The sequence below is a fragment of the Microtus oregoni genome, unplaced genomic scaffold (assembly GCF_018167655.1).
Source record: "Microtus oregoni isolate MIOR12 unplaced genomic scaffold, Mior012 000008F_ref0000371, whole genome shotgun sequence".
NCBI lineage: Eukaryota > Metazoa > Chordata > Mammalia > Rodentia > Cricetidae > Microtus > Microtus oregoni.
Window position 1 is genome coordinate 30,954,575 of NW_024543067.1, and position 15,994 is coordinate 30,970,568.

The 15,994-nt window shown below is 41.3% G+C and overlaps 1 protein-coding gene across 5 annotated transcripts in view; it reads left to right on the forward strand.

Moving 5' to 3' along the window:
- Mtmr2 (myotubularin related protein 2) overlaps window positions 1-15,994 on the forward strand; it is a 55,556-nt gene that overhangs the window by 28,381 nt on the left and 11,181 nt on the right. For 4 of the 5 annotated variants that reach the window (XM_041656887.1, XM_041656886.1, XM_041656888.1 and 1 more), the window contains 8 exons: window positions 3,381-3,475; window positions 3,842-3,952; window positions 6,538-6,639; window positions 8,007-8,090; window positions 10,271-10,420; window positions 10,994-11,182; window positions 14,887-15,072; window positions 15,638-15,844. In XM_041656887.1, the coding sequence (XP_041512821.1) occupies window positions 3,381-3,475; window positions 3,842-3,952; window positions 6,538-6,639; window positions 8,007-8,090; window positions 10,271-10,420; window positions 10,994-11,182; window positions 14,887-15,072; window positions 15,638-15,844 (1,124 nt within the window). Of the gene's footprint in view, window positions 1-665; window positions 681-3,380; window positions 3,476-3,841; window positions 3,953-6,537; window positions 6,640-8,006; window positions 8,091-10,270; window positions 10,421-10,993; window positions 11,183-14,886; window positions 15,073-15,637; window positions 15,845-15,994 lie in introns of those variants that run through there. The other variant, XM_041656889.1, reaches the window with a different exon arrangement.

Below are 15,994 nucleotides of genomic sequence, written 5' to 3' on the forward strand. Positions count from 1 at the left end.
TGGGATGCTAAGTAATGAGAGTAGTAATCATAGTGATTCTTAGAATAATATTGTGGGAAAGACATTAGCTGCCTCAGCACAGGGGCCTTCCTAGCTAATAAAACCACAGCTCACCCAGTTGAGCCCAGTGCTGCTACTACTTCCACTAAAGTGTGTGGTCTTAACAAGAAAATCTTTTACTATCAGCATGCCCTGGGACTTCATCCACTATGGATTTCCTTCTTTTCAGTTGGTTATATTCACTTAGTAGATTTACCCACATATATGGGTTAATGACTACAAAAATAAGTGTTCCAACCTGAGCCACCACCCTTCTTTAAGTGAACAAGTGCCTCTGCTTCTGTCTGAACCAGGCTCAGCTGTCCCGGGCATCCCTCCCTATTCCAAATGTTAGCCTCAGCCTCATTTTTTATCTCACCCTCGGGGACTGCTGTCTCTGCTTCTGCTCTTTTCCCTGAATTGTCCTCTTGGTTACCACACGTAGAGTTAGAGTGTACGGAAGCAGGTCCCTGAGACCGAGTTGACGTGGAGTAGTGGATAATGATAAAGAGGTCTGGACGTGAGTCATTAGCACATGATGTCTGCTGAAAAGAGGGAGGGGTTGATGGAGTTGAAAGCTATGTGCAGAGAGCTTTGATGAGCACTGACACATGGTTCCGTGAGAGGAGAGCTGGGCAGAGGTATGGTGTAGAACACCCTGGGGAGCCTTCACTTGAGTATGCTCTGTGCTTTGTGCAAGGCTGGCTGCCAGGGTCTCCTGCTGCATGAGTGCTGCTTTGTTAACTCCCACCCCATCCCTCTGCTTGCCACTGCAAAGACTCTTATGTCTGCATGTCTGTGCTGCTTGAGTGCTTCTCTGACCCTGGGGCTGAGTGGACTTGTCGTCCTTCTCAGCATTACTTCTTGGATTATGTTTGTTTGTTTCTTTGTTTTTAAACATGGTCTTTCTACATGGCTGTCCTAGGGGAATTCACTATGTAGACTAGGCCAGCCTCAAATTCATGGAGATCTGCCTGCCTTTGCCTCCTTAGTGCTAGCATTAAAGACTTACGCCACCATGCCTTGCTTTTTTCTGTGTGATTTAAACAGGCTCATTACCTTCTTCGTGCTGGATCTTTTAAAGTATCTATTAGGAAGTCTTCCCTTGGTCTCTAACTAAGATAAGGAGATCCAGGGTACCTCAGTACCAGTTGGCAGCATCATTGTTGTCAAATTTAAAGAATACCTAACATAACATAAAAATGTTTAGAATCATCTTCACACAGTTATTCAAAACATAAATTTACTTTAAAAAAGTCAAAAGGTTGACAAATGTGCATGTCTTCATATTAAAACACCTTGGATTTTACATTGACTTAATATAAATCTTTGGTCTCGGTGCTTTCTTTAGTAAAATTGGGGACTGGTGAGGGGGCTCAGTGGGTAAAGATCCTTGCTGCAAAAACTGACAACATGACTTCAGTCCTTGCCAACCACATGGTAGAAGGAGAGTTCATACTTCTGCAGCCTGTTCTCTGACCTCTACATACATGCTGTGGCCATGGCATAAACATATCCATATACACATACAAATAAATGCAATAAAAAGTAAAAATGGTAGTAGAAGCATTAAGTGAATACTGTAGGGATTAACAGTCTCAGAGTATTATGGTCTGGTATTCCCACGCTTCAGTTATTTAGCCTTTAATGTAGGGGTCAGACGCTGAGCAACAGTGCTGTTACTGGGTCAGCTTTGTGAAGAGGCATCCTGACATGTCAGAACTGGATCCAAACCAGAGTGCTTCTACCCTTTAAGTTCTGTGGACCATCGCTGGCTGGTTCTGCCCTTTACTCTGTTTAGGGTGCTAGTCAGAGTCTCCTTCCTCCCTGGTGTGAACCTGCTAAAACTATCTCTCAGTACCTGTAGTGAGAGAGCATGTAGAACAGTGTAGACTGGTGTTGGCAATGTGGCATTGCTGTAGACCTCTGTGTTTGCACAGTCCTAACAACTTTGGGAACACACACATGCATCTTCTCTCCTTATCACAAGAAGGGCATCAGTGGTGACTGTAGGAGAAGAATTCTGACTGCTTTTCCTGCGTAGGAAACGGGCTCTGATGGCATCCGGAACCATTTCATTGGCACTAATAAAGCTTTTTTAGGTTACAAAATCTATCTTTATGTAGTGGTGGGTTTATATGATTTTAAAAGTTTCCCTATAATGAAACATGCGTTGGAAATTGATTAAGAAAATATAGCTGACACTTCTGGTGGAGCTGATTAGAAGTTTAGAGACAGTTGCTGAAAGACTGGTCTCATTTCAGATCCCATGTAAAGTGGTCAGCCTCTCAAATGGACTAATATGGAGCAAGTCAGGAAGCTTCAGTGTCTTACAGATTGTGTAGGTCCTTGTTGCCCCCAGAGCACCCTGGGGAGGCTTGTAGAAGGTTTTGGTTCTGCAGAATTGTCCTGCATTTTCTTGGGGTGATAGTCTGATGTTTTGCTCTAATAGTGGCATGAAGAGAATCTTTAATATTTCAAGATTAAAAGAAAATCCCTGTACTGGGCATTATAAAGTCTGCCATGGTGAATAGCTTTTGAGCTAGTGGTTGCGCTTACCATGTTTAATCATGTGGTACATGTTTTTAGAACTATAATGTCATAGAGCACCATCATTTAGCATGTAATAAACATTGATTATGTTTATTTCTAAAATTTGATGTCAGTTACTTGGTCAGGAATATACTATTTTCTTTTTAAAATATTTTATTCCAAATTGGCTGGAGAGCTGACTCGGTGGCTTTGAGCACTTGCTGCTCTGGTGGAAGACTGGATTTGATTCCCAGTACCGCCCGGGCTTCCGTCTGGCACACACACAGTGCTCTTGCAACACATAAAAATAACATGCAAAGAAATGTTCCTTTGCTACAGTCTTTTAATGCCTCAGGCGTGTAGTCAGCTCAGAACTTTCTCGTGTGTATATTGTGGTCATTGTTTTTAAGACAATTAGTGCAGACTGAACTCTGGCTCAGAAGACAAAGTGGTAGGTGCAAGTGGCCTAGAAGCTGGGAGGTGAGTGTTGTCTCTGTGTTCATACATTGACAGTCTCCCTGCCACTCCAGCCTGTGGCTTGCTTTATTCAGTAGGGACAGCAAGCAATCTTTGCTCCTACTTGTGCTGTATCAGGAGAGGCCCCTTCTGCCTTTCTGTTTATTCTACAATTCTTGGATTAAGGCAAAGCTGGAAGCATGGATTAGGCTTCAGGAGGTTTTTTTAAATTATTCATTGTGTAATTTATTTTGTCATAATTAGATAAGAATTAAAATTGATTTTATAAAATGTACAAGCTGTTTTTAATAGCACCTGGCATCAAGTAAACTATGGCTATTTTGTCTTTTCAGCCAAAGATGTGACTTACATATGTCCCTTCACTGGTGCCGTACGAGGAACGCTGACTGTCACAAATTACAGATTATATTTTAAGAGCATGGAACGGGTGAGGCTTCCTGGGGTTGGCTTTTGCCTGTACATTTGCATGTTATTTGGGGTGAGTTTGCTCAGTTGTGATTAATTTTTATTATTGAGACAAAGTCTTAACTATGTAATCATAGCTATCCTATGTAGACCAGGCTGTCTTGAAAGATCTGCCTCCTCAGTCTACAAGTGCTGGGACTAAAGGTGTGCCCTCCACGCCCAGTTCATTTGTGGGTGATTCTTGATTCACAAATTTCTGGTTAAGATTTTGAACATTTTTTGGGTGATGAGTGTTGGAGATTGATTGAACCCAGTGTCCTGTTCTGTTCCTGTTATTCAAGCACTTTACAGTTTTTTAGAAATTGTGTGTTTTCTTTTCATCTTGTAGGACCCCCCTTTTGTTCTAGATGCTTCTCTTGGAGTGATAAGTAGAGTAGAAAAAATTGGTGGTGCATCTAGCCGAGGTGAAAACTCTTATGGCCTGGAGACTGTGTGCAAGGTAAATGCTACAGTTACTGGTGTGGTTGTATTTGCTTTGTAAAACTATTAAACAGAACCTATACTCGGAAACTGGTATCATGAACATGGCACTTAATACCAGGACCTAATCATCACCAGTGCCCACCTCATTCATTCATTCATTCATTCATTCATTTTGGTTTTTGCTTTGCTTTGTTTTCCTGAGACAGGGAAAAACAAACATATCTCTGTATAGCTTCAACTGTCCTGGAACTTGCTCTTTAGACCAGGCTGGCCTCAAACTCGGAGATCTGCCTGCCAGGCGTGCGCCAGCACTACCTGGCTTGTCCATATCCCAGTTTCAGACCACATCACTTATGTCTTGTTCTCTCGGTGCCCTAAGTAAGAGAAACAGTGTGTGTATCGTCCAGAACGCTTGTGTATGTTCATCTTAGAAGTTTGCTGAATCTGATGTTAAAATTAGTGACTCAGTGACTGGCATTTTCTTCCTGGGTGTCAGAAGAGCTCCAGGAGTGTACTGCTGTCGTCTGTTTGCACAGGGCGTTGTTCTTGTCATTTCTCTTCAGCAGTAAACCGTGTGAAAGAGGCTGACTTGGAGATCTTAGTGTTTTAGAAATGTTTTTCTGTGGGCCTATAATATTACAGTTGGGTCTCTGCTGGAGAGAGGATAACCTTTACTAGTCAAAGAGTTTACTGGAAGACATAAGTTCTCAACTTCAGTGTACACATGTATTTTCTCAGAATGGTTTGGCTCAGATTTGCAGTAAGCTATTTTATTTGTATTGAAAGCACACTGTGTAGTGTCTCTTCATGGTATTTCATAATTATTTGGTGTGTGCTGTGCCAGGAACAGATGGGCACTTTTGTGTCTTTCTGATGTCAGAATTGTTGAATAGCAGCAAATTCACATTTGCAGATTTTGGCGTCAGTGTGCCTTACAGTCCTAACTACCCTTGTAGCCTAGCCAGTCTTAATTGCGGAAATGAACTCTCAGGTCACACAGTAAATGTTTCTATATATTGTTTGGCATATATGTGCGTTATAGAATGAACACATGCTAAAGAGGCTGTGGTGGAATTCAGGAGGTTTCAGAAGTAGACAGAGAGTCTGTGTCCATAAGGAGACCAGTGCTGGAGGGAACAAGCTGCCACTGGGATGGAGGCCAGCCAGGGCAGGAAGTGGGTCTGAAGCAAGGAATGCACAGTTAGATTCAGATTGGAGAGCACACAGGCAGTCAGGAATTAGAGTAGGTTAGCCCAGCCAGAGCTCCAGGAACAGTTGGGGACTTCTCAGTTCTTGTCACACCAGGTTTCAGGTGATGTGGAAGCCATGGGGTCCAAGTGAGGGAACTGTATCTTTTTCATAGTCTGCTGTGTCTGCTAAGTTCTTGGCCTTGGTTTCCCTAATAGGATGTTAATATACCCTTATATAGTATGCCCTTACAGCCTCGATCCACCCCGGTAAACTTACAGGGTAGCTCTCTTTTTCTCGGGAGTAAATCTTCTGTCAGTCTGTATTGGGTGGCTGCTGTTTCTGAGTCCTCTTGGGGGTTGCAGTCATCTTCCTCTTAATGGAGTCTGAAATTGTTTGTAAAATGGAGTCTTTAGGGAAAAGCTCAGGATTAAAAACAAACAAAACTATTTTATTATTAATATATTACTATCCCATATTGTATAATTGTATATTGTATAATATGGGATAGCATGGAATAGGACACAACCTGATCTCAATGGTAATGAGACTGTAACATAGTAAATTCAACTTCTGCCTAGGTTAAAATACTTAAATAAAAATGAATACTTCTTGGGGGCTGGAGAGATGGCTCAGAGGTTAAGAGCACTTGGCTGCTCTTACAGAGGTCCTGAGTTCAATTCCCAGCAACCACATGGTGGCTCACAACCATCTCTAATGAGATCTGGCACCATCTCCTGGCGAGTATGTATATAATAAATAAATTAAAAAAAAAGAATACTTCTGAATCATTTTAAATCTCAAAATTTTTAATAAATGCTATGAGAGAGCGTAAACTAGACTACTAGTGCCATTCTGCATGAGCCTGGGAAATAGCTGAGCACACGTGCAGAAAGAGTCCCTGAGATCCAAGTGTAGAGCTGGCTATTAAGAATGTCCCTGAAGTGGAAGTAGTAGTTCAGGCAGTTTGGTCCTGTCTGCCTAGCAGAGGAGACATAAAGTGAGCCCTGGGAAACAGTAACAAATAAGAAAATGGTCTCCACACGTGATGGAAATGTAATAAGAGCTGATAGTGGTTTTTATTTTTAAAACTCAGGTTCTGGGAATTGAACTGAGGTGCTTGTGGGGCAAACATCTTATCTACTGAGCCATCTCTCTTGCCTAGGACAGGACAGATGTTGGTAGTGTGTACTCATCAGAACTCACACCATTTACTTCCCCTTTGGCCCTGTCGAGCCTAGGAGCACAGGTCTAGACTCTGCCATGTAGTCGAGTACTTTGTGTCTCTTGTCTTCTCAGTGAAACAGTGCATCTTATATGTAGAGCTTCTCCTTTACCCAACATTTCCAAGTAATCTTATTTGCTTATTAAAAAGGAACACAGTGATTTAATTGGATACTGTATCTTTTCTAGGATATCAGGAATTTACGATTTGCTCATAAACCAGAGGGGCGAACAAGAAGATCCATATTTGAGAATCTAATGAAATATGCATTTCCTGTATCTAATGGCTTGGTAATTGTTTTTTTCTGATCTGTATTGTAATTATTAATGTGAACAAACTCAACTAGGTTGTCCATTTCCTCCCCTTTGTGTTCCTGCTTTGGCACTTAGCCTCTCTATTTCAGTAACAACATCCTATAATTATGTTGTTTTGAGGGGAGGGGAAAACTGGGGATTAAACCCAGGGCTTTGCACATGCTAAGCAAGTGTGATACCACAGAGTGGTTTTGTTTATTTATGTGTCTTTATTTGAGACAGGTTGTGAAGTTGCACAGGCTGGGTACTCCTTGCCTCAAGTCCAGGAGGCCTGTGCCACCATGTCAGCTGTCTTGTTAGGGTTTCTGTTGCTGTCAAGAGACTCCATGACTGCACAACTCTTATAAAGGAAAACATTTCATTCTGGTAGCTTACAGTTTTAGATGTTCAGTCCATTATCGTTTTAGCAGGAAGCTAAACAGCATGCAGGCAGACATGCTCTTAGAGAAGGAGCTAAAAGTTCTTACCTCTTTACTCACAGGCTACAGGAAGTGGTCTGTGGAGCTGGGTGTGACTTGAGCATATATGAGACCTCAAGGACTGCCTCTGCAGTGACACACTTCCTCCAACAAGGCCACACCTCCTAATAGTGCCACTTCCTTTGGAGCCCATTTTCTTTCAAACCAGCACATCAGCTTATATAATATTTTTTTTTTAGGATGTTTCTGTGATTAAAAGCTTTATGTAGTCTTCATTAGGGTTTGAAGCTAATGAATTTGGGGCAGATATAGTCCAACAGTATTGTGACAGTGCTAGATTCCCTCATCTGTGTGAGAGAATTTCACCTCATGGCCGCCTTCTCATATGAGAGCCAGGATAGGTAAGACAAGGACTCTGTTATTCCAGTATTGGGGTTAACAACTAGATTTCTCACTTTAGTTGCAATTTATTTCTTAAACACCATAGTTTGTTCTAGTTACATATTTAAAGTGCTTGCATGCTAAAGTGTGAAAAAGTCCCTTAGTGTATTAGAACATAGAATCACTCAGCTGCGGCTGCCTGCTGTTGGATCAGTCACTTCTGTTGGACAGTGCGTTGTTTGAGATGCTGTTTATTACTTAGAATTAAACCTACAAAAACTACCAAGATATTTAAAGGAAATAGATCAGCATTTAGTAAATTTCATGAGCGGGTCTTTCAGCATTTCTGTACTTTTTAAAGCATATAAAAATATTTAGTATTGTAAACAATTTTAATCCTAACACTCCAACTATTTAAAAAGGGGCAATGTTAAATACTCTTGCAGATAAGTAAATAAAACAAATAATTATAACCTTTTAAGGACATATTTCTGATTACTTTTTTAAATGTCTCTTTAAAGCTGTTAACTGTTTATTTTGTAGCCTCTTTTTGCTTTTGAGTATAAAGAAGTATTTCCTGAAAATGGGTGGAAACTGTATGACCCCCTTCTAGAGTATAGAAGGCAGGTACGTGCTTTTGTATTCCAGCTTTTGTGTTCTATATTATTTTCATTACAAGCAGTAGGTCGAAGTAAGATGTTCTTTCACCGTCTCTTTTTGGTGTAAGTGAAGGCTGGCCCTGGTCTGCTTGGCTTCTTTCCCTTTCCTTTGAGTTGCTTCCCAGAATACACTAGTGATCTATGAATCTTTACTTTCCTAGGAGTTTTAAGTATCACTTTGTTTTAAAAAATGTTTGCTCAGTATAAAGATGAAAATGGGATCAGTATGTAGAAAATTTAATGTTCTTATATGCCTTAATATTATTCACTCAGTTTTTTTCTTCTTAGGCATCCTATAATTTAATTATGAAAAACGTTAATTGTACTGCTTCTAATTTAGCTCTGCAAGATTCTAGGCTTTACTCTTTACAGACAATTGAGTAACACTTTCCCTTAGGCTAATGGCAGTATTGACCTAGTTTGATCAGTGCCCATATATTTTAACTTCAGTGTGTGTGTGTGTATGTGTGTTTGGTCAGTAGTCATGCATTGTATACAAGTATGTTTGGTCAGTGTCCGCGTGTGTGCGTGCGTGCGTGCGTGTGTGTGTGTGTGTTTGGTCAGTGCCAAAACATTTTAAATTTAGAGTGTGTGTGTGTGTGTGTGTGTGTGTGTGTGTGTGAGAGAGAGAGAGAGAGAGAGAGAGAGAGAGAGAGAGAGAGAGAGAGAGATTGGTCAATGTCCATACATTTTAACTGTGTGTGTATGTGTGTGTGTTGTGTCTGTTCATATTTGCTTGCATGCTTGTTGTGCAATAGGGATTGGTTCATGGCCTCACATGTGCTAGGCAAATAATTTGTTACTGAGCTATATATCTCCCTTTTTCATTTGATCAAAGTTTAATTTCTGTTGATAGCTTTTCAGATATTTTCTACTCATCTTTGATTCATTTAAACTTGATGAGTATTTATTAAGGCCATATGTGTCCCGTCTGTTTTTCTTTACTGGATCTGTTTCCTCTGCTTTTTGGAGCAGTCATCTGTTGTTTCTTTGGTATTGTTATTGCTTGTGCTCCAATAGGGAAGGTACTGACCAGTTTTCTCACTGCTAAGTTATCAGAATGTAGCAATGCCTGACATGTCATAGACAAGTGACTGTTGGATGATTGAATGCATGAAGGCTAAGGAAGGAATTTGCTTACAGTGTGTGCTCTCTGTGTTAACTAACAAATGTTTGTATACTGGTTTTATTTACTAAACCATGTGGTACTTAAGCACATGGTGTAAAAGTACTAAATATTATCTTCATTGCACAAGTAAATTGGGGCATAGGAACATTAAGTGATCTGTCAGTGCTCAAATAGTTATTAATGTGAAAGTTAGGATTTGAGTTCGCAGAATCTTATTTCAGTAGGTAAGTTAGGATTAGTCAGTCAGACTAATGAAAGATCCAATCTGTGAGTGATGCCTGTAAAGACGTTCACACAGACACAGGGTCACTCTAGAACACCAGACCCACAGAGTCTCAAAAGTAACTGGAAGAAAGAATTACTCTTAGCTGGTGAGATGGCTTTAAGCACACAGCTTGGAGACCTGAGTTTAGTCCCCCAGATTCACATCAGGATGGAAGCAGAGAACCAGCTTCAGTCAACTGTCCTCTGGCCTCAGTGGGTGAGCTGTGGTCCCTAACTTTGCCCTTCCCTGTGCTCACTCCCCACCAATAATAGTAGCTGATTTCTTTGTATTACTGTCTTTGAAGGCAAAAGTTTGACTGGCAGGTTGTACAATGAAATGTGCTAACTAAATTTGCCAGTCATTATATATATCCTGCAGAATTGGAAGTGAAATAGAAACATTTCCTGACAGGTCTAGAGGATGTGCACCTGTCTATCTACCCCAGCAGTCAGTCATCTCGTCACCACCTGAGGGCGCTGGGGAGAGCAGGACACTGCCTTCTTTCTGTTCTCTCTCCCTCCCCAAGTATGCATAGCACAGGCTCATGCCCTCTGATAGTACTACTAAACATTTTATCTGATCCCTGCCCCAAATGCAGACACTCTCCCCCCTTAAAATATGTGTCTTCCTAAAAGCCTGGCCATGACCATTTGAGCAGTCTTAAGATGAGAACTGGAGAGAGGTGAGGTTGACTACTGTCCTGGTGTGTCTTCTATTTTAGCTGACAGTTTGTCTTGTGTTATGTGTCATTTAGGGGATTCCAAACGAAAGCTGGAGAATAACAAAGATAAATGAACGCTATGAAGTTTGTGACACATATCCTGCCCTCTTGGTTGTGCCAGCAAACATTCCTGATGAGGAGCTAAAGAGAGTGGCATCTTTCAGGTCACGGGGTCGAATCCCAGTAAGTAGGCCGTGCGCCTTGATGAGACTCTGTAGGTCCATTTCAGTACAGGAAGATAATGGTCATAGCTTTTATATGAGAATATCAGAGACTGAGTTAAATTGTAAGTTAAAACAGAGTTGCCTAGCTCCTAACTAAAAAAAAAAAAAAAAAATTGCCCTGTGCATTGATTACCAATCTGTATCACATATATATTTTTTTAGTCATGACAATAAATGTTTTTTTTTTCCCCAAGAAAGTAGGAAACTTTACAAATAGATGATGTGTAACTGACTGTATCTCAGTAGAGCAGATGAAATAATATTAGGAGAAAAGTGTAGAATCTGAGTATTTTACAATTTTACTGATATGTTTAGCTCTGTTTTTATGTACTTTTTTCTAAAATAAGATTTCTCAACAATGAGTTTTACAGCAGTATCTGATTAAGAAGTAGGCAATTCTGTACCAGTTGGCTATAAGAAGGGTGACATGTTTTCCTGGCATCCTGAGGGCCCCTCAGCTATCCGGCTCGCGGTCTGCTCACTAGGAGCCTCACTGTCAGGGAAGCAGTGTCATCGTGTCCCTTTCATTAAGGTTTTATCCTGGATTCATCCTGAAAGTCAAGCCACAGTCACTCGCTGCAGCCAACCCATGGTGGGGGTGAGCGGGAAGCGCAGCAGAGAGGACGAAAAATACCTTCAGGCCATCATGGACTCCAACGCCCAGTCGCACAAAATATTTATATTTGATGCTCGGCCAAGTGTCAATGCTGTTGCCAATAAGGTGAGTTTTTATTGTTGTTGTTGTTGCTGGCTCACCTTGTCTGTGCTGTAGCCTTTGGTCAGACCCTGTGGAGGCCAAGAGAAGTCAGACTATCCTGAGGTGATGATGCTGACTTTCCAGGACTGTATTTCATACGTGCTGTAGAAAATTCAGTTAATGTGCTTAGCTAAGTGAAGAAAATGCTTTAAAACACCCCTGAATTTGTAACATCATTAACTTTGCTTATACTTCCAGATCTATGTAGTTGTCCATAAATATTTGAAATGAAATGGAATAATTTTTTTAAGTTAACACAGTTTATGTCAATGAAAACTTTAATGTCATCTTAATGTCTGATAATAATCTCAGCAAACGATAGATTTTTTTTTTGACCTCCCATTATGAGTGGTGCTTGAATGGCCATCCTTAACTCATGGAGGAGGATAGTCCTCACTCGGCAGCCGCACAGTTGACATGAGGGCGCTGGAAGCCCAGATATTCTTTGCAGATGAGCTGAGGGAGGACCATGATATCCTCAGTCATTGCAGCTGTAAACCATGGTTATTTGGTTTTACCATTTTTTATCAGTTAAGCTGATTACCTTTATTGGGGTTAAAACTACAACCAAGTTCATCATAAAAGATTTTGTAATGAAAACTTCTTTCATTCAATGAGTATTTAATAATTTGAACGTGTAAAATCACAGGCAGTTTCAAAAGCACTTTCATTTGTACTATGAACATCACACAGGATCATCCACAGACATGCTTTATCATGACTTTAATCACACTGTTTAACACGCTGCACATCGCCAACTGTCTTTCTTTATGCTATCCCTCTTGATATTTTACAGAATGAGATGCATTAATGAAGCCTGTAGCCAGGAAGTCAAATGTATTCTCTAGCAATGCTGATTTTCCTCCCTAAATTCTAAGCCTTGAATAAAAGCAAGAGTCAGACTTAGTCAGCTGGGAGGAGAAAAGGATTAGAAGGCAGCAACTGTGGTAGGGCAAAGTGTTGATGTGGTCACCTCCCCCCCCCCCCCCACGTCACTCTGGAAATCCTGAACATCACGTGTGAAGTGTGCAGCAGGAGAGGAAGAGCAGTTCTCACAGCTGATGAGTCACTGCTGTGACTGCTGCGGTGGCCAGGACCCTCGGGCAGTCCCTTCGTGCCTTGCACTCACCGCACATCTTTATGCTGCTCTACAGGTGTACATCTCTGCACTCTGCACTTTTGACTCTTCCGGAATACTCTGTTCAGTGTCTTAGGAGTCTGGGTGTGTGGCCTCCTCTTGCCTGTCCACCTTTTCCTTCCATGTCACCTGACTGCATAACAGCTTGAGTTGTTTTTATTTTGTTCCCAAATCTCTGAGACAAACCTAAGGTTTATTCAGATTTAGGTTCCATTGTTCTGTGGGCCCCTGCTGACCACTGAATCTGAGTTATTTTGATTAACTTGGGTTAAAGTAGTACTTTTAAATATACTGGTTGAATTCTTTTTATAAAGAGATGCTTTGTCTTCGAATAATCAGGTGAATGCTTCTTAATTCTCAGAACTGAAAGGGGCACTGGCTACTCAGGTAGGAATTTGTAGAGATTATGGTTCTGGCCTTTTTAGACCTACTCAAGTTCTTAGCATGTGGCTTTCAGGATGGAAGGGCCCTCCCAGTTTGGTGTAGTCTCTCACTGGAGAGCCAAGATTAACTTGGAACTTGCAGAGATCTGCCTGCCTCTGCCTGGTGAGTGCTGGGGTTAAAGGTGTTAGCTACTGTGGCTGGGTTAGCTACACTTCTAAGGTTAGAGAAGAAAGGCAAAATAGCTAAAACAAAACTAAGAACTATGACTTTCTTGAGGGTCTTCTGTCTGCGGTCACCTGTATCTATTATAGTCTGTTGCCTCCCATTCACTGATGGCGGTCAAGTGGTCATCCTTTAGGGCTCTTGGTAGTCTGCCCTACACTTCCCTATACTTGATATTTTGAGACTCAGTAGAGTTTAGTTTTAAATGATTTTCCTGTTTATTCTCTAGTTGCCCTTTAAAGAAATACTTAATGGAGATATAACTCACTCTACCCTAAGAACGGGTCCACGCGGGAGTGTACTCACAGCCCTTCGTGGTCTGTCCCTTGTCTGCCGTGGGTTTGGAAAGTAGCTACTGCCACACTGTGGTGGTGTGTGTTCCTTCTGTTTCTGTGATGGCCTCCTAAGGCCAGTAGTTACCACTACCATCTTCTGAGATTCATTGCAACAAAATTTCTCTATCCTCAGTCTTACCTGGTTAGTTACTTTTTATATCCTGGGGTAGAATAACTGCGGGGGTCGCTGTGAGAGTGTGCCACTTACTCCCTGAGGCATGCTAGGATAGACAACTTCTAAGGCCTCACATTATAAACATCTCCCCACAATCCCCCAGATTGTACTAGCAGCTAGGGACCAAGTATACAGTACATAAACCCATGGGTGACATGTTCAAACCACAATACCATTCTCACTCTCCAGAAGTCATCTTTGTTAACATGAATTACTACATTAATTTTTGTAGCCATCTTGAATATAAACTACTTTATAGACTAGAAATCTGACCAATTTTTAAAGTTAGTTTGGAATTGAATTCAAAGGTGTCATAGTCATGATCTTATTAGTGGAGTTGTTCCACTATCCTCCCAATTTGTTTTAGTTAAGGCCCTCAGAAATGTGATTTTTATATATGAGTTAGGCAAGATGGAGGATTTTTTTAAACATTAAAGTATAATATTAAACTTGGGAAAATCAGATTCTTTTTCAGCTATAGCTTGTTTTGAAAAGCATGTATTTTCTTATTTTATAGATTTATGCCAGTGGGATTCTGTTTTATGTGTTAAATTTAAAATGAATTAGCTGCTTATAAGTAAACTGTACAAGCTAATCTTGTCAGTTTGATTGAAAAGAGGGCTAGCGTTTCTGTGAGGGCGTTTTGAAAGATAAAAGCTTTGACCTGCCCAGTGGGTCCATACACTTTCTGATGCAGACTTTAGATTTCGGAATGGTTAGTATACAGAAGGTGGAGCTTAGCTGGTGGAAGCAGACTGCTTGGGGTGTGCCATTGAGGGATGGCCCTCTGTCCCTCTGCTACTCTTCACTGTACCCTGGCTGACGTGGGTGAATGGTTTTCCTTCGCCATGCTCTTTGCCCATGATGAACCCCATACTCCAGAAATGTGGGGCCTGCCTGTGAACCTGAACCCTATCGAAGTGACTGTGAGGTATATATCCCCAAATAAATCCTTCAAGTGTTTTCACAGCAATAGAACACTAACTTGGAAGTCATAAGGCTACAATGAGTTTTTCTATTTTTATTTTTGGTTGTGAGCCTAGCCTTTAATGGCTAAGCCATTTCTCCAGCCCTTTTCTATTTTTAAACGTGAAATGATGTGAAAAGAAAAACAAGCTTAAGTGGTCCAGTATAGGGTTTGTGCATATGGAGTTGATGATCTGACTATTTCAGTAAGTTTGAAAGGAAGTTTTTGTAAGTAGAGAGTTAGGGAAAATTATCGTGCTGATCTCATAGGCTTAGAACAGGCTCCGTTTCAGACATGGTGTGAGGTGGTGTGTGTTTACTCCAAGTGGTCCTGGCCTCCTGCTTCCCAAGGGTTTCCTTATCCTCAGCAGTGTTCATCCTATTTCATACATTTTAGAAATTTTATGGCCTTTTGTAATGGATTTTCTGTGATGTGTGCCATTTGCAGGCAAAGGGAGGAGGTTATGAAAGTGAAGATGCCTATCAAAATGCAGAACTCGTTTTTCTGGATATTCACAATATTCATGTTATGCGAGAGTCATTACGGAAGCTTAAGGAGATTGTATACCCCAACATTGAGGAAACTCACTGGTTGTCTAATTTGGAATCTACGCACTGGCTGGAACACATTAAGGTGTGAATTTGCTGCTCTTTCTCAAAGCCCCTTTGTGTGCCTTGGCTTTTGGAACTGAAGTCAGCAGGCAGGACCTGCTGAGCGGTGGAGCCAGCAGCTAAACACACGGGTCTGACAGGACTGCAGCCTGTGCGCTGCATGCTTCTGCTGCTTGTTTTCCTCTTCCATCTTGTCTCTCCATGCTCAGGATGGTAGTGTCTTTCACTTCTAACAGTCTCCCCATATTATGCCCATTTCCAGACTCCTTGGTTCTCAAACTCCACCCCACTGAATATGCGATTCTTCATTTATTTGCCTGGTTTTGAGGCAAGTTCTCATTCTGAAGTCCAAGCAGTTCTCCACCTCAGACTCCTGGAATTATAGGCATGAGCCTTGGCACCTGCCTCCTGTTTATTGATTGTTGATGGATGCTTCTTGTGACTGAGGTGGTTATATGTAACAAACTATTAAGTTTCTTTTAGGAAGTGTCTTCTTGCCTTATGACTGAGGTGGTTATATGTAACAACTATATTAGTTTCTTTTAGGAAGTGTTTTTCTGAACTGTCATTTTGCAACTTGTTTCCAGCTCATCCTTGCTGGCGCTCTTAGGATTGCTGACAAGGTGGAGTCAGGGAAGACGTCTGTGGTGGTGCACTGCAGTGATGGCTGGGATCGCACAGCTCAGCTCACTTCCTTGGCCATGCTCATGTTGGACGGATACTATCGAACCATCCGAGGATTTGAGGTCCTCGTAGAGAAAGAGTGGCTAAGCTTTGGACATCGATTCCAACTGGTGAGCAAAACACTGATTTTACTGTATGTGGGGGCTTTGTGTGCTCATGTGGACATTTACATTTGTGTGCAGGTCAAGGGTTGTTTGTTTTCTTCCTCAGTTACACTGCCTACCCTTTATTTAGAGACATGGTCCTTCACTGAAGTACAG